The 26,851-nt window shown below is 37.5% G+C and overlaps 1 protein-coding gene across 2 annotated transcripts in view; it reads left to right on the top strand.

Moving 5' to 3' along the window:
* The window catches only part of HLCS (holocarboxylase synthetase), a 113,313-nt gene that overhangs the window by 16,657 nt on the left and 69,805 nt on the right, over window positions 1-26,851 (top strand). For both annotated transcript variants that reach the window (XM_027634770.1, XM_027634777.1), the window contains exon 6: window positions 21,487-21,758. In XM_027634770.1, the coding sequence (XP_027490571.1) occupies window positions 21,487-21,758 (272 nt within the window). The remainder of the gene's footprint in view (window positions 1-21,486; window positions 21,759-26,851) is intronic.

The following is a 26,851-nucleotide window of genomic DNA, read 5'->3' as shown; positions in this document are numbered from 1 at the left end:
CTCTTCTCTTTCCTGATCGTTTCTTTCCTATGCCCTTGGAATTTTCAAACATGCCACGAGTTAAAATTTGGCTAAATTTTTATCCAAACTTGCCATCTAGTGGCACATCCCAGCGTTGCAGGCCATCTAATAAAGATGTTTTAACTATATAGTTCAAGTTGATACCAAAATAAGATTTTATAAAATTTTATTCACATTTTTCAATGTGAGAATGTGATTTTTATTGTGGATTTTTCTTTACATTTTTGATGGTAACTTTGATTAAAATAAACAAGGGATGTATAATAGTTTAGCTTTCTCAGAAATTATATATTTTTCTGCACACATCATGTTCTCCATAGATCTCCTTGCTTTCCTAGAGAGACAGGAGATACCAGAAAGGTACCTGAGAGGAGAATAATTTGTGGAAATACTTAATTTTTTTAAGAACAGAGACAGTCAGCAGTATTGGAAATACTATTTGTATGGAAAACCTTGTCAGATTTTTCTAATTGATTTTACAAGCCTTTTTTTTTGCACACATGGAAGAAATAAAAATGGATTTTGCTCTGATTTTTTTTTATTCCATTAAGAAAAAATACTAATTATTGAGGAGGGGGTTTTTGTCATTTTTAAATTCTTTGAACTTAAGGTGCTTAGTTTGGTGAGTTTTTTTCTTTTTTGTCTTTAAACTTCATTTTACAGCAGAGCTCTTTGTGGTTTCCTTGGTGGTTCTTCCCCTTCCCTGCCCTGTTTCCTCTTTTATCACTTCAGAATTTCCATCAGATCTACTTTGTGAACATCAAATACAACTTTCTCAACTGGATTTTATGGACAAAAAGCTTCTCCTGTCTTTTCCTCTGCCTAAAATTCCTGGAAAATCTGTGTCTTTTTGCATCACTGTGATGCTGTTATTGATCCCATCCAATCTGTGATGCTGATTGATAAAAATCTGATTATTAAGAGTTTCAGATCTTCCTGTCTTGATGGCTTGGGTGGTGCCTTTTACAATATAATTTTTAGCTGCTTCTGAGGGGTGAATTGGAATTTTTTTTTCTTTTCTCCTTAGGATGCACATTTTGAAGTTTTAATTTCCAGTTTCTAGGGTTATTTTGCTAGATATAGCAAAACCAATTATTAATTTCCAGTTTGTGTGGTTTCATTCCCAGTTTATAGGTTAAAATCCCAGTCCTGCTACATGGATTAAAAAAACCCAACCAAATATGGGCAGATTTTGTATTATTATTATTATTATTATTATTATTATTATTATTATTATTATTATTATTATTATATAGCTTTGAAGTCAAATAAAATTCTCTGAGTAAGGGATGGTCATGTCCATCTTTAGGAGGTTTAGATCTTACCATGTAGAATTATGACACAACAACAAAGGGAGTGTTTGAATCAATATAAAACAATATATAATTGTATTTATATTATATAAGAAAGGCAGATATATAATATATATCTTATACATTTGGATATATATATAATTTTATATATATAAAGCAATATATATCAATATAAAGCAATACATAATATATAATTATATATTATATAAGAAAGGCAGTATATATAATATATATCATATGTATTTGAATATATATATGATTTAATATATATAAAGCAATATAAATCAATATAAAGCAATATATTATATATAATTAGATATATTATATAAAAAAGACAGTATATATAATATAAATCTTATGTATTTTGATATATATATAAAATGTAATATATATAATATATAATTTATTTATCTCCAAATATATAATTATATATTATATAATTATATATATATATATATATATATATATATATAATATAAGAAAAGCAGGTCTCCAGGTGGTGGAAAGTTGAGTTAAATCTGCACAACTTGATGTAAAATGTAATTTTAGAGGCAAGTATTGGTATGGAAACACAGGTCCTTTTTCTTTTCTTCTTTCCTTGCTCTGGTGTAAAGCAGTTGAGCAATTATTAATTTCCAGTTTGTAGGGTTTCATTTCCAGTTTATGGTTTAAAATCCCAGTCCTGCTGCGTGGATTTAAAAAAAGCCAACCAAATATGGGCAGAATAATAATAATAATAATAATAATAATAATAATAATAATAATAATAATAATAATAATAATAATTATTATTATTATTATTATTATTATTGTTATTGTTATACTGTCATTTATTTTTATTATTATTATTTGAATTCAAATAAAGTTATTTGAATAAGGGATGGTCATGTCCATCTCTGAGAGATTTAGATCTTACTATACACCACAACAGAGGTGGTGTTTGAATCAATATAAAGCAAAAAAAAAAATATATATATATATAAAAAAATATAGTTATATATATAAAATGTAAGAAAGGCAGGTGTATATAATGTATATCATATATTTATATATATAATTATATATAAAACATATATTATAAATTATAATTAAATATATATAATAAAATATTTATATATAATTATATATATACAAATATAGAATTACACATTATATAATTATGTATATATTATGTAAGAAAGGCAGGTTACTAGCTGGTTAAAATTTTAATTAAATCCGCACAACTTGATGTTAAATGTAATTTTAGAGGTGAGTATTGATATGGAAACACAGCTCCTTTTTCTTTTCTTCTTCCCTTGCTCTGGTGTAAAGCAGTTGAGCAGATTTGAGACTTGCCCAGTGCTATGGAAAGGAAATTCTGTGTCACTGTGGTGGAGGCTGAACCCGAGTGTTGAAACCAAAAGGGGGATCACAAATCCTGTTGTCTGGCATCCACATGTTCAGTGGCAGCTTCAACCATAGAGATCTGATTTTTAATGCAGCTTTGCCTTTTAAACACTCAAATATTTGCTTCTTTCAGCCACCTCAAAGGATAATTTTTCAGACATAAACACCAGGATTGGGTTTTATTGCCCTGAGTTTCAGCAGAACATCTTCTAGGTTTCAAAACCAGGATTTGACTCCCTGAAGAACGAGAGGGGTTTGGCACAATTGTGATTATTTCCACACATTTTGCTCGTCTGAAGCATCTTAAAACTTGACTGTGAACTCCTGAGGCTCCAGATTCACTGGGTTTTTTTGAGTATCTCAGTACCTGCAGCACAGAGTTCAGTGGGACCAGATTTACTTGTCTTGAGCTGCAGTTTGATTCTGTTTTTAAATTCCAAGTCCATTGTGTCAGCCAAGAGAGTCCAAAGTTACTTTATCCTGAATAAATCTTCCTTTGAGGATGGGAAATCTGAACTCTCAGCCAGCACTGCAATGGGACCCACATTTCAGGGTGCATTTGGAGCCAATTGTTTCTGAAATATCTCCATGCATGTGTATTGTATTGGAATATATGATATTCCAATGTACAATAATCCAATATACAATATTCCAATATATGTAAATACTGTATTGGAATATTTCTATTCATGTGTATTGTAGAACTTGAGATTCAACTTGGGAAACTTTAAAATTTTTTTTAAAAAATTCCTCAATTAAGGGATAGTTACATCAAAACTCCAAAACCTTGTTTTTGATGCTGTCCAAGTTTTTTTTGTTTACAAGTGAACCAAAAATGTATAATCTAAAAAAAAATAGGAGATTTACTTGTTTTCTCTTATACCATCCTCAAAGCACAAGCATCATCCCTGCTTTTTTTAGCCAGTAGGACAAAAAGCAAGAACCCTTTGGAATATTTACTCCAGAAGGGAAATTTGCCCTTTGCTCTGGCTCAGAAGTAACTTAAGAGCTGAGAAAAACCTTGAATGAAAAAGAAATAGTTTGTGTCTAACATTTTTTTTTTTTTTACTTTTGTTAATGTGTTCTATTTGTTATTTGAAATGAACAGTGCCAGAAATCTTATTCTGTGCTTGAAAGCTTTTCCCAGTTTGTCTCTTAGCTAGGAATGAAAATTAGGGCAAAGTTGCTTCACGGGGGGGTAAAAAAAAAAGCAATGAAGGTGCATCTGTACCAGTAAAAATGGGTATTTGCTGAAGCACCTTGTTGTTTTTGGGAAGTGGATTTAATGTGTGACATGTGAAGAGCTCTTTTTTGGGTTAAAAGCTGTGTTTCTACCAAGCTGATTGGGCATTTGGGAAACCACTGTCACAGGTAGGATGATGCTTCTCTTAAGTGGCTTTCTGTAGAATTTACCTTTATCTGAAGCCAAGGATTGATAACAGTGCTGTCAGTTTAAAATATATGTGATTTAACTCCATGGATTTAGGGGTTTTTCCTTGATAAATCTGGAGTTATTTGTTGGCTTGCAAGGCTCTGAGCTACCTGTGTGTGAGCAGCGAGGGTGGGTTTGCATTGGCTTGTTTTGTGTTCCTCTCCCTCCCCTCCTCAACTTGACTTTTGTTTCTTTATAACAAAAATTTGCAAGCCCAGAAGAGTCACAGAAATCAGAAATTAAACTGATTTAAGTGTTGCCATTCATGGAAAAGCTCTTTGTATCGAGGTCTGGATTCTAATAATTCTGATTATTCTAATAATAGTCCCTGCTGTTTGCTGGTGTTCTTTGTGGTTCTGAAAGGAATTGTTGTCTGAGGGGATGGTTTTTGACAGTCTGTAGCCCCTAAAATAATGAAATTATGTAGGGATTGTCTCCTAATTTAACGGTTCAGAGCTCTCTTGGCCTGGTTCTTGTATCTCAGTGATATTTCTTCTTGTACCTCAGTGAACAGTTTTGTGACACTTGTCATACAGTCACATGTTGGTGGGATAAGTGCTGAATATTTTAGCTCATCTTCCTTCTTTCTCCCCAGTCTTCTGTTACTCTGCACACCTTTGTTAATGTTGTTTCCTGATAGAACTGCTGGTTCTTCAGTAAAATTTGTAGACTTTGGGGTTCCAACAGCTTCATAGAGGTAAAAGCTTAAAAGAAGCTGAGTTTGTACAGGAAATTTTTTGATGCAGAGTCCAGAGCAGGATGATTTTCACAGGTAGTTCTGTGCCAAGGCAGCCTGTCAGTATTCCCTGGCAATAAAGAATCAGAATCACAGGATCATGGAATCATCAAAGTTGGAAGAGACCTTCAAGATGATCCAGTCCCACCCCAGCACCACCACAATCACCCCTAATCCTTGTCCCCAAGGGACACATCCAGACACCTCTGAAACACTTCCAGACACAGGGACTCCACTGCCCTCCTGGGACACTTATTCCAAGGCCTGAACACTCTGGCAGGGAAAAATTGTTTCTAATCTCTGATCTGACCCTGCCCTGGTGCAGTTTGAGGCCATTTCCTCTCCTCCTTTCCCTCGGGACATGGCAGCAGAGCCCGACCCCCCTCCCTGCCCCCTCCTGTCAGGGAGTTGGGGAGAGCAATGAGGTCCCCCCTGAGCCTCCTCTTCTCCAGATAAACCCCCCCAGCTCCCTCAGCTGCTCCTCACAGGACATGTTCTCCAGACCCTTCCCCAGCTCTACTGTCCTTCTCTGGACACGCTACAGCACTAAAAAGTCCTTTTTTAAATTATCCTTTTCTTGACTCTCTTCAGATACCAAGAGCTTGCTTGCGTCAGTGAGGGTCATTAAATGGACACCTTACCTTGAAAAACTGGTTTGGTTCTGAAAAAAAATTCTCCCTGTGCTGCTGAGAAGCATTTAACTGGTCTAGTTGAGAAGGGAGAGAGAAGATAAGATGTGGGAGATCACAGAATCACAGAATGGTTTAGGTTGGAAGGGACCTTAAAGATCATCCAGTTCCACCCCCTGCCATGGGTAGGGACATCTTCCTCTAGCCCAGGTTACTCCAAGCCCTGTCCAACGTGGCCTTGGACACTTCCAGGGATCCAGGGGCAGCCACAGCTTCTCTGGGCAACCTTTGTGGCATTATATTAAAATCACCGGGAATCTCTGTTGCTCCCAAAATCTGGATGCAACCGTGGCTTTTCCTGCAGCTCCTTTAGTGAGTGGAAGGTGTTTACCACCAGGGGACACTTATGAGCTGAATTTCAAGAGAAAAACTGAGGAAGGGATGGAAAACATTTTATGCATAGTGTGTTGTGTATAGATTTGCATTAAAATATCTTTGCATGTTTGCAGCAACTGCCCTGTCTAATATTTCCCTCAATTTTAAAATGGCCTTTGAAATTCCACAGGAATCGATGGCATGTAGTGTCAGGATACAGTAAAACATTTCCAGTTAAGAAATCTTGATCAGAGATGAAGGGACCTCCAAATGTGGAGCCAAGTAATTCCAGGTGGTTGCTAAAGATACCTTTTGCTTTTTTTGTTGTTTACATTCAGGGAATATTAACCATTCATTTGGGGGAGAGGGAAATTGAAGTCTGGCAAATATTGCCTTTCTTTTACATTTCTCTGCTTAAAACTGTGTTTTCCTTCTTTCATAGTAGCAGCAAATGTGCTGTTTCTGTTAAACAACCATAAAACACATTTGTAGGCAAATAATAATGAAAAGCATTCTTAGGTTGCATTATGGTTTGTAAACAACTTTTTGGCCGTGTATTGATTCAATAAATGTTTCTCAGGATCATTTGGAAAATGCAGGAAGCTTTGAGGGCTGAAAGAAAATATCTTGTTTATAGCAATCTCCATAAAAAGGGTCTTTATGCTGCTGTGAGAACTAAAAGTTAATGCCTTTTGTACCGAGTAGCATTTAATCTTGGTGCAGAGCTGCCTCTGATATGAAATTATTATGTGCTGGCCTCTGCCCAAAGTGCCACTCATGGAATTGGATTCTCTCATGTTTCAAGGCTGGCTTCGAGTCAGCGTGCATGATACTTCACAACCACTTTCTTCACCAGGCATGTTCCTTCTGTGCTGTAGAGAATGGAAAATTTTATTATCCATCCAGAATGGCTTATGTAATATATATTTAAAACGTTTGTGATCTCGGCGTTCGCGTCTTCTGCTGACTTCTCACTCTCAAAATGACAGAGAACAAGCATCAGGGCTGAGTATTTCTGGAGTGTAGGTTACTCAGCACAGCGTTGCTGGCCAGAGTGTGAGGCTGAGTTTTCTTAGTTTCAGTTTATCTTGGAGTTTGCAGCCGGAATCTCAATTTTAAAAAGTCAAACCTGCCGTGGCGGAGTAACCCCAAACTGCCGCTGGCTCCGTGTCACCCTCTGCCCCTGTGTGAAGGCCGTGATTGAGGTGGGTTTTGTTTCAGGGCTCCAGAGTTGTGACTGCTGAACCCTTTGGGCTCAGGGCTCCGTGGAGCAGATGGGTGATTTTAGGGAGCAGGAATCCCTGAGCTGTGACAGGCGCTCCGGAGATCCCGCGGCCGTTTGGCTCCGGCCCCTTCGCGATGACCTCACCGGCAAAGATCTGACAAAAGTGGAGGATTTCCAAGCAGAAAAAAAAAAAAACCAACCCTCGAGGTTCCCTGACTGTTGGTGGGGCCTGCAGCTAATTTATGGAAGTGAGACTGGGAGAATGAGAGCAGGCTTGGCATCAGCTGGAGCCCTGCGAGATGCTATCGGGTTACCATTGCTCAGAAATGACGAGACGTTTCCACAATGGGAAATTGTTATGATGGTTTGTCTAACAATTTCATTAGGGCTTCTTTTTGTAGCCTTGCTTTTAGGCAAATGGTGGCCAGATGACTTGATTATATATTTAATTAAAGGGAAAAGTTGAATAAAAGTATGTAACCAAAGAGGAAATAGAAGCGTCTTCTTATATTGCTCTTCAAAAACGATAAAACCGCCAACTTTAGCTGCTTTTGAAAAGTGCATTTGCAACACTGAGGGCTTCTAAATATATATTTTTTAACTTTTGACAATTCAAGTATGCAATTCTGTTATCAGAAAAAGCAACACAAAGCAACATTATTTAAGTTTATCAAGCTGCATTTATTCTGGAAAATTAAGACGAGAGTTTTTATTGATTTAAAAGACATGATGGTGTTGTCAGAATTTGTCACTGAAGAAGATAAAGACTTTAAAAAAAAAATTGTCAGGTGTGATTTGTATCAGCAGTTGATGGGGAAGGGACTGACTGAGAGATTCTGGTGTGTTTATCATTCGACAGTTCATTTTAAGAAATGATTTCTGACAAGTTGAAGAAATCAGGAAATTCCAGGTGCAGTGGGAATGGAATCTGGCATGTGACTATCTGGCTGACATTATGCAGTTCTTGTAGTGAAAAGATGATTAAAGAACAGCTGTTAGCTTAAATCAGAAAGTTTGCTGCAGTTTCTACTGAAACTTTTCTGTGAGAGCCCTTTTTCTTTGGGTTGCAGTCAGTGTTCACAACGAGCAGAGCATGTTCCAGTTTAATAAATCACTGTGCTCACTTGGCACTTGTGCTGGTGACATTAATGACAAAGGATTTACATGAATATCCAGGCAAGGTTTTCTCAGAATCAAAAAAAAAAAAAAAAAAAGAAATCAGAATACATCTTGTTCTGTCTGTTTTCATGATATGTATGTTTTTCTCCTGCCACTAAAAGTATCCTCTGTAAAACTCCATCAGGGCAACCTATGTTCTTAGTTAGATTGTACTGAGCTGTTCTTCACAGGATGACATGATTTAATTTTAAGAATTTCAGCTGATTTTCTCTCTGCCAGCATTTCCTACTGCAGACACTAGAGGATTCACAGCAGTGATGAAGTTTGGTACTACATCTCTATACTTACATAATTCTAGACACACATTTGTGTAAGTCTGTGTATATGTGTGTTAATATGTGTAATTTTTAAAATCTATATATAATTTTACTGTATTAGCAACACTGGCAACCTCAAGTATCAGAAATGATCTTCTTTCTTTACTCCTTTCTTAACAAATGCACGAGGCAATAGAAATTATGCAAGTGCCCCAGGCCTGGAGGACACGACTGGCCCTGGAGAAGAACCCCCAGCCCTGAGAAAAGTTGGGATGAGAGTTTATCCATGGAGTGTGTAAATCAGAGCATGCTCCTTGACTGGGATGGGGATAAGAACTTTTTTTATTTTTTTTTTGGGGGGGGGGTGGAGAGGAAAAATGCAGGAGGAAGAGCTGGTGGATCTGGTCTGATACCAGATGAAAAAGCAGACAGAGACTGTGTGGGAGGAGGAGAGAGGGGAGTGGGGCAACAGCTGAAGAGGCAGAGGTAAGGAGCAAGGCTTGAACATAGAGAAAACAACTTGATTTTGCTGCATTCTCTAGCATTCCCTACAGCTTCTGGTTGTTGTAATACATATCTAGTAATTTTAGCTGTAAAATCTGTGCTGCTTTGGGCTGCCTGTTTCACTGGGATGTAAGATATGAGACAACACTGGATTTTTACAGCTTGTTTTATTGAGAATCATTTTCCTTATCTAGTGTGTATTGTTTCTCAAGTATGTCCTAAGTTGGGCTGTTGAACTTATTTAAGAAATGCTTTAAGAACTACTTCAGAAAACATTTCAGAATATACTTCCTAATTTGTAAAAACGAATCAATATATAATTAAAACAATTGTTGAAGCCAAGCTTTAGCAGGCTCAGTATTAGTACAGTCTGTCCCTACTTGTTTTAACATGGGTAAGAATCTCTACTGCAGTTTAAGAGCAGAATTATAATAAATTCATTTATTTTTTGTACATGTTGAGAACTAGACTTTTAAGTTTAGATCATATGAATAAATAACCAGAGTCTTTAGAAGTGGGTCCCTGCACTGAGTCTCAAAATATTCATTCAACAAACAACCCACATCTATATTTTTAACCAGCTTCTTGCCCTTACTATAAAGTGAATTCCATGTCTGAACAACTTCAGAGAGCGAATCTAAATAAAGATAAGGCTATTTTCATTTGCTAAGGGAAAGGAGATTATGGATAGAAAGTTTATTACTGAACAGTTTACTCATGACTCCTTTTTTTTTTGTCATGTAGTTTTTTGATGTTACACTTGCAACAAAAGAATTACTCATGATTTCTTTGTAACTTACCATTCAACTGATATAAGTAGGCAGGTCATAAGTGGAAAAATTTATATTATTCTCATAAAAATTATTTGAAAGGAAGAGCAACATTCAGAACTGGAGAAAGTGCATCACCGTGTGCTTTAAAGAACTGTGCCTGGATTCTTTCTGCCTGTTTTATAAACCCAAGTTTTAGGAACTGAAGGATATCTTAAGATACTCAGAGTTATATAAGCTGGAGAGACCTGTTTTGTGGGAACACATCTCGGCATTTCCGTGGAGCCAAAATGGATGCAAATGAATTCCAGGAGGTTTTTCCTGAGATTCTTTTGCGAGATAAGGAAAAGTAATTGTGTTTTGATGCACGATTGTCAAGATTTGAATAAGAAATCACATATGGCATGTTTTGACTTTAGAACTCCTTACATGAAGCAAGCAATTACCCATGCATTTTTCTGGGCTGGAAGACATGCTTTGCTTCTTTCCAATATGGAATTGTTGGTGTTACGACCAGTGCATGTACCACAGCTACTTGACAGGAGCAGCAGCTGCAGAGAGAACTTTTATCTAGTTAGATTTCCATTTTTTTTTTTGACTGTTTTTTACGTGTTGGTATCTTAGTGCAACGTATTGGGTGATGGAAAAGAAAATACGGTGACTGAAAGCAAGTTCTTACTCTTATTTTTTTGCTCCCTACAGAGAGAGGATCACTTTCCCAAAGTTACCGTGAGCAGTATGAGCTGGAAATTATTATGAATATTTGAGTTGCTTATTTGAATTCTCGAGGTTTTGTTGCAAATCCCTGAAAACGTTTAAAGATGAACTTTTTGTTTTCAAAATCCTTCTGTCGTTATTTTAAACGAACCTTTGCGAGTTGGTATCGGGGACATTTTGCAACCATGGGAAGCTTTTCCTTCTGCCTCTTTCAGCCACAGGCAACATCTGGGAAGGAAAAAAAGGTTGGATTTGGTGTTTCGGTCCAGTGGTGTGTATGAATAGACAGAAAGGATGTGCTTTTGTTATCTCTGCAGCAGTTTTCTTTTGCAGGTAGAAGGGAGCTTCTACTGTAAATATTTCCAAGCTTTTCCCTGTCCACATGATCCACTTTTTCTAATTAGCAGTCCAGGAATAGCAGATTAGACATTTTTGAATTGCAGTAAACCTTAATATAATTATTGCCACCCTTATTGCTCCACGCAAAACAATTTCTCCATCTGTTCAAGATGTTTCTTCCTCTTAGAAACATTTGATAATTTGCTAGTAAAATGTTACTGTCAAATTCCTGATTTTTTTTTCACTAGTTTGACAAAGGGAAAGCACATATCAGACTTTAAATTCAAAATTAATTAATTAAATCAAAATTGATTACTTTGCTCTCAGTTTTCTATTTCCCCAGGTATTATTTTCAAGAAACAGACCCAAATTGTTCTTATTTAACCAAGGATAAATTAATCACTAGATGTCACAGATTGATACAGATTTTATCTGTTTTGTAGTTTGTGTGGAACTATTCTCGAAATGCATTTTAAACTCTTTTTTTTTGCATTTTAGTACTGATAGAAATAATCCCTGACACTTTTTCCCTCAAGATAATTTGTTTTTAAAAGTTAACCCTTCATTTTGGGGCTTAATTAAGGGCCTTCAGCTAAGGTGTTTCATATTTAATCAGTTAAAAGTTCATCTTTGGAGTGGCTGGGTGGGAGAACTGAAAACTTTGAACCCTGTTGTAACACTAAAAAGAAAAATAGCCAAGGTCTGGTCAAGAGAGTCTTAAAAAAATAAGGGCTAAATGGCAACTATTCAGACTAGACTTCTTAAGAACCTGGCCAGAATGAAGCTTTGAAAGCTTTTGTTTCCTTGCCTGGATTAATACTAAATTTTAGTGGGAAAAGTCACCTTTTTCAGGTGTTCTATTCAGTTGGGTCTTTAAAAAAAAACGCAGAAAACAAGTTTCTGGGCACTGTGGTTGGATTTTGTTAAACGAGTATTGTCTTGTTCTACGTGAAGCGTCACCATTTGTACGAACTTGCTGTTTGAAAGCAGTAGAGCACAAATGTCTCTGAGGACAGAAACAGGTGGTTGTCCTCAGGAACGAGTCAGGAGAATCCAAAGTCCTTGGGAATGAAGAATGTGCCATTGTCAGAAATGCCCCTGTTTGAGCCTGGTGACCAATTCTCAGGCGCTGCCTCGGCCTCGGGTCGCGTTCGTTTGCGTTTTTGAGCGCCTCGTTTCCCAAAATCCCCAAATTTTAGTCCTGAGCTTTGACTTCTGCCGTGCTTTCTGCAGCACTGTGAGCCCTGGGTGCCCAAACATGGTCTTGTGGAGCAGAAACTCATAGTGGTTGTGACTTGAGTAAAGCCCCGGCGTCAAACCCCGGCGAGGGTTCGTCTCGATAAAGTTCCGCCTTATTCCTGTGAGGGTGAAACATGTTCTATATCCACCTTGAAAGGATGTAAATTAAATTAATTAATAATTTCTTCATGAACATAAATTAATAAATTAAATTCGGGGTATTTTTTTTCCCCTTCCTTTCTCTTTGACAATTGGATAAATGCTTTTGGGAGCTCCTTCTTGGAACTGCCTGTGCCTCAGGACCCTTAGAACTACCCAAGGTGTGGTGTAACATTGCCTCATTATCCTCTTGGGTTTTTTTCCCCCCAGAGGAAAAATTTTTTCCTCTTTTGCTCTGAACGATTTTTTTCCATCGCAGCAGAAAAAAAGTAAGTGTTAAATCTGAGAAGGCTGAAAAAGGGAGAGAAGACTTGCAACAGGTTAAAACCCACACGGCTGGGATAACTGTAAGTGTAGTTTGTATCACCCCCGTGGGCTTTAATACTTTTCCTTATGTTTTGTAAGAAAAATTTATAAATTTTCTGGTAAACTGAGTATTATTGAAGCTACTTTCAGAGTTCTCTGTGTGATATCTAAGTTTTACTCTGCTGTGTGTGAAGTATTTTTGAAGCACGAAGCTTGACTTTTCTGATACTCTGCTTAATAAAAAGCAGTGGTTTACTATTTTTTTTTACTTTTTTTTTTTAAACAATCCCATGCTGTCAGGTTAATTTTTTTTAGGATCTTTGATTAGCAAGGAGGTCTTGAGTGAAAGTTAGTAGGTGTTTAGCTTAATACTGGTTTTTGTCTTCAGAGTGGCTGTACTATAAATAACACACCAAGTATGTTCTTGCCATTGTAGCGTATAAATGAGTGTTCTCGAGAAATCCTGCCTTTCTAAGATGTTCCTTTCGGCATCTTTTTGTAATTTATAAACTATTATGTCAACCTGAGTGTGTTTCAGTAAAGGATTATAGAATTTATGGTACATGTTGAACATCAGCTGTGCAGCTTTGGGGACAGGGCTGTGTTGTAATCCCCGAGTCGTGGGACATGTGAAAACGTGTTGTGGTTTCACCTTAATATTTCACAGACGTTTCTTCAGCTCAGAAAACCCCTCCAGTTGTGACAGAGTTGGGAGTTCTTTCTCAGAAGAGGCAAAAAACGAGGTACAGCTGAAAGCTTGGAGTTTAAAGCATGTTTTGCAGTGCTGAGAGGAGAATCTTTGGCTCCTGTTCTGCTGTTTCATATTCATGAACACTAAATTCATTCACATTTGATGTGTATGACCCTGTTGAGAGGCAAAACAAACCTGATGGAAAACCTTCAGCTAAGAATTGTGTATTATCAGTGCTAAGAAAAAATATTTTTCTTAGGTTTTATTTACTTAACTCATTCTACTACTAATTCCAAGATTTTCAACAAACTATTTTATTCTCAGTTTAAGGGGGGAAAAAAAAAAGTTTGGTACCAAATAAAAATACTATTATGTGATAGCTGGTATACAGAGCCAGCTTTACCAGCTGAATATATTGCATCTAATTTATTGCCCTATTAGCTGAGAACAAAATTCTTCTGTATTTTTTTCCTAGTCAATACAGAATACTTTTGAGAGTAATTTAATATATGTGTGTACAGCATTTAGGGTTAGATTTATATCTTAATTTATTCTTTCAAACATGACTTTGATTATATAATTTAAAAAAAAAACCCCAACACTTTAATATGCATAATGCCCAGATTTTAGTGCAGAGGTGGAATGTCTTTTCCTTTCTGCCTGGTTTCTCTAAGGCTTATTTTTAGCCCGGTTGCACAATTTGCTGTGCACTTTCCTTCAAAAAAATAACAACAATTTTGTTACAAAGTAGGTGTCACGAAGAATTAAAGGCTTGAACTGTAATTTATCACACCTTTTTCTGGTAGGATAAATCAACACCTCCCAACCCCTCTGATTTATCAACCTTTTGGAGAAGTGTTACGTCGTGATGTTATGTCAAAGGTGGACCTTGTTCTTCTTGATCCTTTACCCTCCAAGTCAGATTTATAGTCCGGGGCAGCAAACGTGCCCCAATTACTGGGCTAGTACGGGACCAGTTAACCTCTCATAGGTGCTCATGTGCTGTTTAATTCCTGAGATTGAAAGCTACAGACTGTGCTAAATGAGATTTCGTCCTGTGATTTTTAGTGTCCTTTACTTCAACCTAAAAACTTTATTAGGGATTTACTGATTCTCAGCCTAAACCTGCTTTTTCGACTCATGTGACACGTCGAGGGTGCATTTGTAATGTAGGTGAATATGGATCCAACTTAGAGTTAATAAAATATTTAAGAACATTTTAATATAACTCTTCGGAGGTTTTGGGGTTTTTTTTAACCATAAAACACGAGCTGAATTTTAAAGAACTTTCTGTTTTTCTTAGAAACCTCGAGCAGGTCTCAAAAATCAGTGCGAACCACGAGGAATAAGTGCAACGTTATAAAATGCTGCTTCATCAAACTAGGGAGTTTTTGTTTAAGTAGAACTCCTGGCCTTTTGGGATGGAACATGGTTCCCTCTCCTAAGTCATGGGCTTTTTTTCCACAGCCATGGACGGCCCCGGGTTTTTTTCACAGATACGCTTTCGGCTCTGGATGACGTTTAGCCTTTGACCCAGGCACTTTCTTACAATAAACAGTTTGTTGATGAGAGCAGCTGCTGGGAAGATTGCTTCCAGACTGTTCTGCTGCAGCTGAGGAAGGGAAGGGAAGGAAAATCCGGGATGCACCTTACGGCGTCCTCCTCGTTCCTCCGCTCGGCTCCGCTTCGCGTTGAGTGCCGAGCATGGAGGGCCGTCGGCACCTATTCCTGCCCTCCTTGTGCCTCCTGGAAACCCAGTTCCCAAGTGGAACACTCTGCTAGAGCCAAGAGAGATACAGATATAAAAAAAACGGACCACAATTGATTTCTTTCTCTATTATTTTTAACCTGTTGACAGCATTATTTTCTCTACAGAAAGCAACGTCTTGACTTGTTTTTCGTCACTCGGTGGATTCCGACCTGGGCCCTGCAGCCTGTTCCTAGAATGGGCTGCTGCACGTTGGATAAATTAATTTTCTGCCTCCATACAGTGCTTTTTTAAAGCTAAATTTGATTTTGGATTCAGGTTTAGGCACGGATTTGTGAGCGGTTGCTGGACATGCAGTTTGGGAGTGAGTTGAAATCTAAGACGCTTCATGTAGAAAGAAATGTAACTGCAATGAAAAGGATAAGGATACTTTGCAGCACTTTGTTAAAGATATTTCCCTTTTTTTTGGATGAATTGTTCCATATATCACTTGGGAAAACGGACCCACTTCTGTCTGGGGCTGTTTCTACTCCCTGTAGTGCTGAGATGATGCACTGTGTTTATGTAATGCAATACTTGTTTTTAAAAACACACTGAGGTGTGGAGACAAAAATAAGGCTCTTGAATAAGCCTCTGGAATGATCTTTCAGCTGTGATGAGCTTTTTCTGCCTCTCTTTAGAAAGTACATCACAGACTAAAGTAACCACCCAGACCACAAGGGACTCCTAAAAATCTGGTTGGTCGTGAATATAAAAAAAGTTACCAAACCCTCCCCTTCCGTGTTTTGCCCTGTATCTCAGTGTAGGAAATATAAAAATATTATTAATAAACTGAAACAGATTTCCAAGCTGTGCAGTATCCTGAGAATGCACAGCAAGTATCAGCCAAGTAACTGCAGTTCCTGAGAACATGAAATGGGAACGTGCCTCGGTTGTACGACAGTAAAATCTTTATGAAGTTCTTTGGGCGATGGGGAAAGGAGGGAGTGGAGAACTGGGGGTTTCTCTGCTTCCCAAGATTTTTTATACTGGGAACTAAAAACACCAGTCGTGAAAATAATGGCCCTCTGAATGGAGTAAGAGACTCACAGCTTCTCCCCCTGAGCTGCTTCTCGGCTAAAACGTCTTCCTTGTAACAAAATATGCAAACCAAGTGAAAATATTATAAATACTCTGAAGATAGATTAAAATCAACCAGTGGGATTGTGGAGGGAAACTCAATTTTTATCCATTTCCTTGAACAAAGACTGAACTTTGAAGTTAATTTTAGGCAGTTAATATCAAAAGAGTCTTTTATATGTTTTCTGAGAATAAATTCGAGTCCTTCATGTGTTTCAAAGCAGATTTTGAGTGTAAGTAAGTTTTCTGTTCAGAAGATCTATTTATTCTAGTTGTTTCAGTTGTTACAAAATCCATCTTCAAGCTTACACTTAAGTCTAGAAGAGCAATTATTCAGGGCTCAGGGTGTGAATGTGTAATTTGGGAATGTTATTACATATTAATGGCATCTGAACAGCATTGAAACTATTATGATATCAATAAAATATGTAATTTTGTGATATTAGATATCTAATAATATCTAATAACTGTTCTTCATCCTCTTCCAGTTCCTCTGAGATTATTTTCTTTTCTCTTCTGATCTATCAAGTTTTTGTGGGTTTTTTCCCTCATTTCCATAGTCTTTTCCTGAAGAGAAAGACACTGTGCTGGGTCTCCCTTGCTTTTAAAACAAAATAATGCCTTTCAATGAATGACTGTAGTAAATTTAACACTTATAGAATGTTTTAGAAAGCCTCAGTAAAGGGTAATATAGACATGTAGGGTTCAAAATGAATAAGGATTGTATAGAACATCACATTTTTCCTGCATCTCCTGTACATTTACAGGAAGGTTTTTTTGGTGATGTGAAATGTTTATTTACTTTTAGCATTTTTCCATATTTTAATGTGGATTTGATGTGGATTTAATTTTCCATGTGATTTAATCAGTCCATCAGCTGATGATGTATGAACCAGTGCATCACCTGCAAACTTTTCTCAAGTACAGTGAATCAAACCTGGAGGTAATTAATTGGAAATTATTACATTTTATGCAAAGGAAGGAGAAAAATTGTTCAGTTGTGTTCTAGATATGTACCTAGCAAGTGCATAGTTGGCCTCACTTACTCAACAAGCACAGCTAAAGTGAAGTATTATAATCACAATATGGAGTCTTCAAGTAGAGCATGAGTAGTTAAAACTGTCTCCTTTTCCTTCCCAAGAAAGGGGAGAGCTGATGTCTAATGTTTGTTTTATGGCACTATATTTTTAACTTTCATTTAGTTTTGCCTCCACGTTTTTAATGGAAACCAAATGAATTTAGGCTGTGCCTGAATTTCGTCTTAACAAAGAATTCCATTGATACAGAGTTTAAGACCCATCAGAGTTTGGTAGGAAAGAACAGCTCCCAAACATGCCCAGTGAGAGAGATCTTTGCATTTATCTTTATGTGGATCTGAACATACAGATAAAAGTAAGAAAATACATCAAAATCCTATATATACGAGCAGATTGTAAGGACAAAGTCTTGGGTTTGGGCTTATTTTCCACCATTATAACTGGAATTTTGTGTGCTTGGTGCATAAGTCTCATTGTTTGATAGAGCCCAGGTGCAAATAAAATCTTCTCCACGAGGAGCTGTAATTTGGTGTTATTTTATACTACAACAGAGAAGGGTTCACATGCAGCTGGGTTTTGTCTCCCATGTCTCCCTCTTTTCTCCTCCTTGTTCAATCTCAACCCTAAGTGAGGGAAAAGCGAAACTAATGATTATGAAATTAAAAAGAATTTTAAACAGCAAAAGAAAACTTCTGCTGCTCTGGAGCAGTTTCTTCACACACCTGACCAAGCTCTTAAAATCACAGCAAGCAGATGTTAAAATCATAAACAAAATACAGCTTTTACTCTTCCTTCTTTATGTTACAATTACCACACTGACCAATTTGTGCTGGAGGAGCTGAGGGTGGGTAGTGGCTTAATTTTCTGTGTCTCTGAAGCTATTGAAACTATATTGTGCTTGTATTGTTTAAAATAGGGGTAGAAACATTTTCTCATTGTAAATATTAAACTTCTGGTTGAATATTTTTAGCTGTGAAAAGCTGACCAACTCTCCTGTATCCAAGTTGTTTGGTTGACGTGTCAAATTTCATTCTTGCTTTGAGGAAGAAGGGGAAAGTCTTTGCCTTTGGGAATGTACATGAAAAAAGTGTGGTTTGAAAAAAAAAACCCTACAGTTTTGTAGGAAATAATGGTCTTAACCTGAAGGAGGGCAGGGTAAATGGGATCTTGGGGAGAAATTCTTCCCTGTGAGGGTGGGGAGGCCCTGGCCCAAGTTGGGCAGAGAAGCTGTGGCTGCCCCTGGATCCCTGGAAGTGTCCAAGGCCAGGTTGGATGGGGCTTGGAGCAACCTGGGCTAGTGGAAGGTGTCCCTGCCCATGGCAGGGGGTGGAATGGGATGATCTTCAATGTCCCAATCCAAACCATTCCATGATTCTATGATTCTATGAAATTAAATTTGGCCTGACTTTAGTTCTCCCACCCAAAACTGATGAATAACAATTTCAGAAGGTATTTGTGCCACCCTAAAACAGGTGTAGTTATTATATTTACAAAGAGTGAAAGTGCTGGGATGGGTAACACAGATTTTATAGGATTGTGTGTGTGAGTAGCTGCACTCAGTGTCAGTATTTGACCACAAAAGAGCTGCAGCTTCTTGGATTCCAGAATCGTGTAAAGCTTGTACCTGCATCTTTCAGGGTTTAGATAATTCTGGATTTGCAGAGAAAGCAGTGGACAGAAAATTGGGTGTTTTCTTGCCTGCCTGGACACACCTGGGCTGGTCCCAGAAGGTTCCTGACCCAACACTTCTCGTTGGAGTGGCCACCAGAGGTTGCTGCAGAACGGCGGATGACGTTTGGAATAGGAGAGGTTTTGGAATTCCAGCTGAATCCTCAGTTTAACAAATCACACAGTTCAGGTTCTGACACGATTTTATTCCTTTGCAGTGGAGCTGAAGCAGAGGTTAACCCTGTTTCTTATACAAATTGATTTCATTGAGTAATAATGTACTTTTCTGTGTGCCGCTATACAACACATCCATGTGTGAAGGAAATTCTTCCAGTAAAAATTAATTTTTCTAGTGTGTATTTGGCCAGCACTCGAAACTTTGCTTTGTTGAAAATGTAACTCCCTATTTTCTTAAGAATTTTTAAAAATCCCTGTCCTTGATTACGAATTCCTCGTGTTTATATTTTTGCTCAACTCAGAAAGCACGTGGACGTCGTGGGGAAAAAATTTGCTTGATAGTTATACACATATAGCAATTCTTAAATGGTTCAGTATGTGTTAGAAGCAAGAAAATTAAATCAAGGAGTAAGCCTAAAAACTTTAAGGAAAAAATCACTTGAAAGTGATCACTTGAAAGAATATAGTCAAGTATATATATATATATATACATATATATATATATATATTAGTACAAATATGCCACACAATTTCAACCACTTATGGCTGCATATATTATATATGACCACTTATGACTGCATATATATGTATAATATATATACTAATGTAACATCACACATAAATAGATGCTCTTTTGCTCTTTAAAGAAATTATTTTGTGGCAAAAGAGCATCAGAATTTTTTTCCACCCAGCCTCAAGCACTTTGCTTGTTTAGAACGTAGTCATACTTAGCACCTTTATTTTGTAACTTTAATTTCTGTAAGACTGTAAACACCTCGTTGTATGAGTGAAAATTCTGGTTTTGTGTCTAGGACTTGCACACCCAATTCTGCTGAGAGAATTTCTGCATTTGAAAAACAGGCATTTTCTGATTAAGTAGTTTTTCCCTGACAAAAATGAAAGCTGTAATTTTTCTAAATGTGGGATATTACAGCCAGTAAGTTACTGTGTGAAACAAGTAGGATAATGTGTGAAGAATTTGTCAGCAGTCTGTCAAAGCTCTGGTGTTACACTGAGAGAAGGTACAAGTGCTTCAGGCAAATCAAGTCAGAGAAATGCTCACAAAACCTTTATTTATTATCACATCATCATTTATGATGTATATGCAAAAAAAGGGAAGGGAAGAAAATATTTAAAGCTTATTTTATTTAAAAAGTTAGAGTTCAGAGGGAGCTTTAGAAAACCAAGAAATGAGAAGTATTTTCTCTATAATTACAATTTAGTTACTGAGTCACTCTCAGATTGACCTGGGGCTTAGAAGTGACAGAATTTGGGAAGAGAACCTTCCTTTCTTTGTGTCCTTCTCTGCTACTTGTGCTGCAGAGCAGACCCTCTGCTGACACTCAGCACACAAAGAACGTCCCACAAGCAACAGTGTCCCTGTGAAATTTGAGAATATGCAGCTCCTGAGGGTGGAAAATCCGTAGAAAGGTGTTAAGAGCAGGACCGCTTCTCTCATTCCTTCCTCAGGTGTAACAGTGGGATGTGGAAAATTGGAGTCATTCCTTGGATAGATAACTGTTTGTAGGAAGTTTGCTCTTAGTTTGTGGTTTGTGGGTTTGAAAGAGTTGGGCTGGAGCTCTGAGACATCTCGTTCAGGGGCAGGAGAGCTCAGTTCTGTCCTCAGCACTCACAGAGGGAACGCTCATATTCCAGTTCCCAGATATGACCCTAAATGGGAAGGAGAGGCATGTGTTTGCTTAGAACTTTTTTATATAAAAATCACAAATCTTCCCATTAAAAATTTGAGGGCAAGAATCACTAGTGCATTATTTTCAGTGGATTGAAACCACTTTTTTTTTTTTATGGTTTCATTTTTCACCATAAAAGATGACTTTGACCCTCCGAAATTTAAGCTACGAGAAGTCCCAGCGTCTGTGTCTGTGGGTTCTTAAATTTACAGTTTCCAAAGACAGGGTAAACATTTCACATCAGATTTATCAAAGTAGAATGATTTATCTCCAGGAAGAGTTCTGTGAATGTGTAACAGTTGTTTCTGGGGTGCCACTACACGGGTAATAATTGTAATAAATCATCCATTAGCTGAAGGTGTGAGCCATTTGAACCAGATGTTCTGCTGAAGAGCCAGTAAATGCTTTTCTTACCTGCTGCTTTATCCTTCAAATCCAGCATTGGTGGTGGACTGAAGGGCTTCTTCCAGCAAAGAATCTCGGCATGTTGAAAAAGCTGCATGATACAGATGAATGTGTGCACTCCAGGCTCCAGGAAAACCACTACGAACCCTCTTATGGGGAAAAATTAAACTTAATTAATCTGCAAACGAGCATGATCTCAAGCCTAGGAGGACAACACCACGTAGTCAGGCGAGGCTGGACTAGAACAAGCAGCAGGACTTGATCTTTGAAGCTGAAATGGGGTTAATTTTCCTGTTTTGGTAGTAGAAAATGATTGCTTGAATAAAACCGTTCTCGGAAAAATGTTTCTACGTCTCCACGTGGGGGGAATTCATATTTCTCACTTCATTTCCTTCCCCTGCAGGAAATCCACCTTGCTTTTCTGAAGTGGCTGGAGGGAAATGTAGATGCTGAAGGATTAAGGGCATCCAGCAAGGTGTCCCTCAAATTTGTGTCATCCTGTGACTCCGAAGCGGAGGTGACTCCATCTCTCATGCCGGTGGTCACGGAGATGGGAAGTTTCTCCTCGGAACATTTCAGCCTGAAGACGTATCAGCAGAACCTTCAAACCAAGAAGATGGGGAAGATTCTGCTTTTCACTGAGGTTACCACCAGCACAATGAACCTTCTGGATGGGTAAGAGAGAGATCTAGACCATCCCAAATTAGCTTTGAGATCAGGAATTCCTGGTTATGGAAACACACAATGTTCAGAAAGAAACTGGACGCGAAATGAAACCTTTGTGTTCACAGAGTATTGATTTGTGATGTATAAAGTACTGAACCATAAAGGGTGAGAAAATCTGAGTGTGACAACTTCATGTTTGGGAGTGGAGTTTAATCTTTATTCTTCTTGCAAAGCATGAACATCACTGGGAAAGTTCGAGGTGATAAATGTGCACATTTGGAAGTTTAAATGCATTTCCTGGTACAAGTTATTTTCTGGTACAAGTTATTTTCTGGTACAAGTTATTGTCTAAGCTGACTATTTGGCAAACGTAGTACCAAGGAGATTCTGTCCTTAATTTTAACATCACTGTTTCCTCTCTTTTCTTTTGCTGAAAATGTCACTAAAACGCCCTTCAGTGGTTCGTTTGGGTTTTCAAAATGTGGATTAGGGGATATGGAAGAAGTCCTTTCATCATCACACAGATGACCCTTGTGAATGAGTTGTGGGATACCTTTGAGAAGGTTGTTCTTTAGAGTTTAAATGGGATTAAGTGATATGAAAATCACAGCTACTAAATCTCAGGTTGGAGTCTGTGTACAAAGGCTGCACTGTTGTGTTTCATGGAAGTCTGATGGAAAAACCTTTCTTTGGGAAGTTGTTACTCTTCAGGACAGGTTATTCCATGAGTGTTTCTACCTGTAACTTCTCCTGGCAGTTGCTTTTGAGTATCAATGTATTGGCAGAAATTGCAGATGAATTTTACTGGTGAAAAATAATAACCCCAGGGATTTTTGTTTGGATTTTTTTTTTCTTTAATAGCATCATTGGTTAAATCATCTTGATTGTTATTTTAACTGATGAGTTAACCAGCAATAATGGCTTTAGTTCTCAGGCTGAGAACCTGAACTGTGAGGCTGATATAAGTTACAGAGTATGCCTTCTTGCAAGTAATAAAGGTGTTTTGTAATAGAGGCACACAACATCTGTGAAGGAGGATGCTCTATAAGAGTATTTAATTAAATTAGTTTGTACTCTTGCAGAAATTACAAATGATAATTTGTGCTAAAATACTGCAATTTAGAGGCACACTTTAAATACTGTTGCTGTTAAATTTTGCCAATCCCCTTCCCCTCATCTACATCCTCATCCTGCAGCTGGTTTTGCAGTGGCTTTTGGAGAGATACAGGCAGGGCAGTTTTAAATACCAGCAGCTAAATAGGACCACGTCTGACCAATTTATGTGCAATTAATTACCAAGGAAAGCAAGAGAAGTGGTCTTGGTTTTTCAGTGACTGCAGAACCTTTACTCTCACGTATTTAAAGGTTGCTTTTTCACATTAAGTTTTCCAAATATAATGAAGTGCTTACAGATGTAGGTCTTCAAGATTTTCCCCATCGTGGTGAGGCTTGAATAGTTGGTTTTCAGGTAAGTTGGAAACCAGAAGTCCTGACTCTAAGTAGCTTATATTGGGAAGATGGTCCCAGGCAGATCATAATCGGAATTAAAATTATTAATTTATTAATAGTTTATATTAAATTTATCCTACAGAAAGACCTTTGTTTTAATAAATTAAGGTATTTGTCTTAAGTATTATGGTTGATGTTATTGTAAATACTTGGTTGTCATGAATAATAGACTAATGGGATCCATGTGATTTGCAGGTCAGTGAAGACCCTTGAGTCTTAGATGATAATATTTCATAAATATTCCATAAATATGAATATTTTAGATGATAACATTTCAGTGGAAATCAATGCAGAGACCTATTGGATAATTTTTATTCAGAAAAAAAGTTGTCAGGTTTTTAAGGTACTTCCAGATAATTTTCGTTAAAGCAAAATGTGGTCAGGTTTTTAAGGTACTTCCAAATGAACCCCTCTGAATTTGTTAGGATGTGTGCATGACACTTGTGTCTGATTGGCAGTTCTGAGTGAAAGGAAAATGTATCTCAGGAAAAAAGATACTGTTTGCTTGAATAAAAACTAGTTACCCATCGATCCTTCACAATTCCCCAAAAAAAATTGCAGCACGACCTTTATATAATCATATGTTACATGATAGACTCTCAAATTTTACCAAGTTTTGAGGGTTAAAAATATGGTACAGAGGCACCTCAAGAACTTAATGAATGTGATTTGTCATAAATCGAGTTAGCAAATTGTTTAGTAGATGATAAAAAAATTCGGCATTAAACATGATAAAAAAAATTCGGTGGATTTTCCTTCCACCGACCGGGTGCCAAACTTCTGCCTCCCCCAAAAACCTTCATGGCCCCCTCCCCAAAAAAAAATAAAAATGAAGAGATGGAAGGAGAAAAGGGGGCTGGAACTAATTTTATGGCTGAGCAACCTCACAGTAGAGAAACAGCCGGAGCCTAATAGGGGTCTTTGTCTGCGTTTCCACCCTGGCTGGTAACGTGCCAGTCAAAAGTCAAGCAGGAGAAACAGGTGGGAACTATTAGACCTGTCATAAAGTTTGAAAAATTGATTCTGGAGGCCCGGGGAATAGATTGGACTTGACAGTGTTGTCCTAAAGATTCTAAGGGAAAAAAATTCTGTCGTTTAATTTGGGAGCCCTTGATTGTTCATTAGCTCTCCAGATGGCAGGGTCGGGGTGGTTTGGAGTATTTAACTGTACTATCCCTGGCCTGGATTTGGGTGTCCTGAGGTAACAACAAGCTGGGAACTCACCTGGAGGTACCCCAAAAATTAAATGGCATCCGCTTCGTTGGCAATTAAAAATTTGTTTAAATGTCATCTGGTTTTAAAGGCTCGATGTGGTGGTTTGAGACCCTCAGAAATCTAATTTCCGAGTTCAAACCCCCTTCCCACAATTTTCCCCAGTGTGAGGAGGGTTTTCAGACAAATCACAACTACTCAGCATTGAGGGAAAGGGAAAATACAAGGTTTATTTACATACATGTACATATAGGTAACAACTTAGCTATCACTTCTACAGTGAAATAATATATTTACATTAGATTAAATTTCTCTTTTTCCTTCAACAAGAGTCCAAGAAGAAAAAGAGAAAAGTCCTCTTGCCACTACATTAGATGAGTCTCTCCTTTTCTTCCACAAAGAGTCCAGGAGAAAAAGGAGAGGAAGTCTTTTTTCACTTTCAAGCTACAGTTCTTCTAAATTAAAAAAGATTAGAACCTTGGCTTTTTTTTTTTTTCTTTGTAAGGAAATTCTTTCTGCAACTTTCAGAGCCCTTTTCTTCCCAGGTGTTTATCCTGATGCCACCTGAGCAGGTTGATCTTGCCTCTCTCTCTGTCTCCTCTCCTCAGGGCACCCCTGGGATTGCAGGTTTTAGGATGAAACCCTTGTTTTCGAGGCCGTGTCTGGTAAAGTGATACAAGAGTTCCATTGCACAGACATTCCACTCACAAGGCTGGAGATTAATAGAGAAATATTTCTATTTCCAATCTTTCTGCCCGCTCTAATTGGCTGGAATGGTTTCACAAGCATTTCATTAAAAAATAAATTCATTAGATATAAATTTCAGTTTTGTTCTGTCTCTTCTATCCCGTTTCAATATTTTAGTTGGCATAAAATTTGATTTATACATGATTAAGCCAGCATGTGATATATTCTCTATGAAATGCCATTGTGGATCCCTTTTCCCCAATATTTAAGAAGGACAAAGTGCTGTTGTTAGGAAGAGTTTGACACAAAACCGGTGAATTTTAGTGGAAGTGAAATGTGGAATGAGGTTGCTTTCATAATTGCTGAATAGGATATTTAAATAAAATGTCAACTTAGAATAAACAATTTCCAAACAGTTAAAATCTTTGAAAAAAAAAGAAAATCCTTTACATCATCAGTGCCCTTTTACTTTTCTGGCTTCATATTGTTGGACTTTGAAAAATTAAACTACGGCTCTAATTTTGACAGGTGGGCATTAGGACCCATTTTATTTTAAAACTCTTGTTTTATTGAAATACAGATGCTGCTAATGCAGGTCTGGGTTAAGTAAAAATAGGGTTTAATTGAAGGAGATTGGAATGGCACTCCAGAGGCAGAAGCAAACAAGCTGAGATTGACAAACTCTGTTATGTGCTGGGTGATTTTTAATTTGTTTTTCAAATCCTTGTGATGTTTTATTCTGGGTAAACACTGGGCCCTGTGCTCAGTCATTCTGGGCACCTCGGTGATCTCCCTTATTTTCTGTTTAAACCCTATTTTTTAAGGAACAAATTTAAAATCATTCCTGACTCTGAGGGTGGGGAGGAATTGGCACAGGTTGCCCAGAGAAGTTTTGGATGCCCCTGGAAGTGTCCAAGGCCAGGTTGAAGCAACCTGGGACAGTGGAAGGTGTCCCTGCCCATGGCAGGGGGTGGAAAATGACCTTTAAGGTCCCTTCCAACCCAAACCATTCCATGATTCGCTGATGATATTTGTATTTTAGCATGGTCAGACCATCCAAGTACATTAATAGTCTGCTGAGTGTTTTAACTTAAATAGTTTGTATAAATTAATCCCTTACACCCTTCACCCTCAAGAATTCTGGTCAGGGAGCTGGACAATTCCAGGGTGTGCAGGAAGGATTCTTCCTTGATGGAAAGGTCCCTTTCTCTCAGGAAATAGGCACTGGATATTTAAAAAACAGGTGCTGGCCAGTGGGTCAGTTGCATTTGAACACTCTACATATTTTATACTTAATCTCTTCTACAGCCACATAACCCAAAATATTTTGTCTGTTTGGATAAAGAGTGGGGAGAGCCCTCAAAATATTTATATTGCCTTTAAAAGTTTAGATCCCTTGATTTTGTTTGTATGTTAATCTTTAGGGTGGGAAGGAATGCTTTGCATGATGAATGTCTAACCAAAACCCCAAAGTTAGATACTGATGGCAGTAAACCTGCTCTTTAATCTTTCTTTCCTTGATATAAGATCATCTTCCTTCATTCTTTACATCATTGGGGTCGCTAACTTTTAAACTTCCTAATTTTTTTTTTAATTTTTAGGATTGAAAGGCTCTTAATCCTCGAAAGAAGAAAGTTAGTGCATTAAACACCTACTTTAGTGCTTTTTTTCCTTAAGATTTTTTTTTTATATTT

The sequence above is a fragment of the Corapipo altera genome, unplaced genomic scaffold (genome assembly GCF_003945725.1).
Source record: "Corapipo altera isolate COAL_440 unplaced genomic scaffold, ASM394572v1 0, whole genome shotgun sequence".
NCBI classification, from domain to species: domain Eukaryota; kingdom Metazoa; phylum Chordata; class Aves; order Passeriformes; family Pipridae; genus Corapipo; species Corapipo altera.
This window is presented reverse-complemented; position numbering and strand designations above follow the sequence as displayed.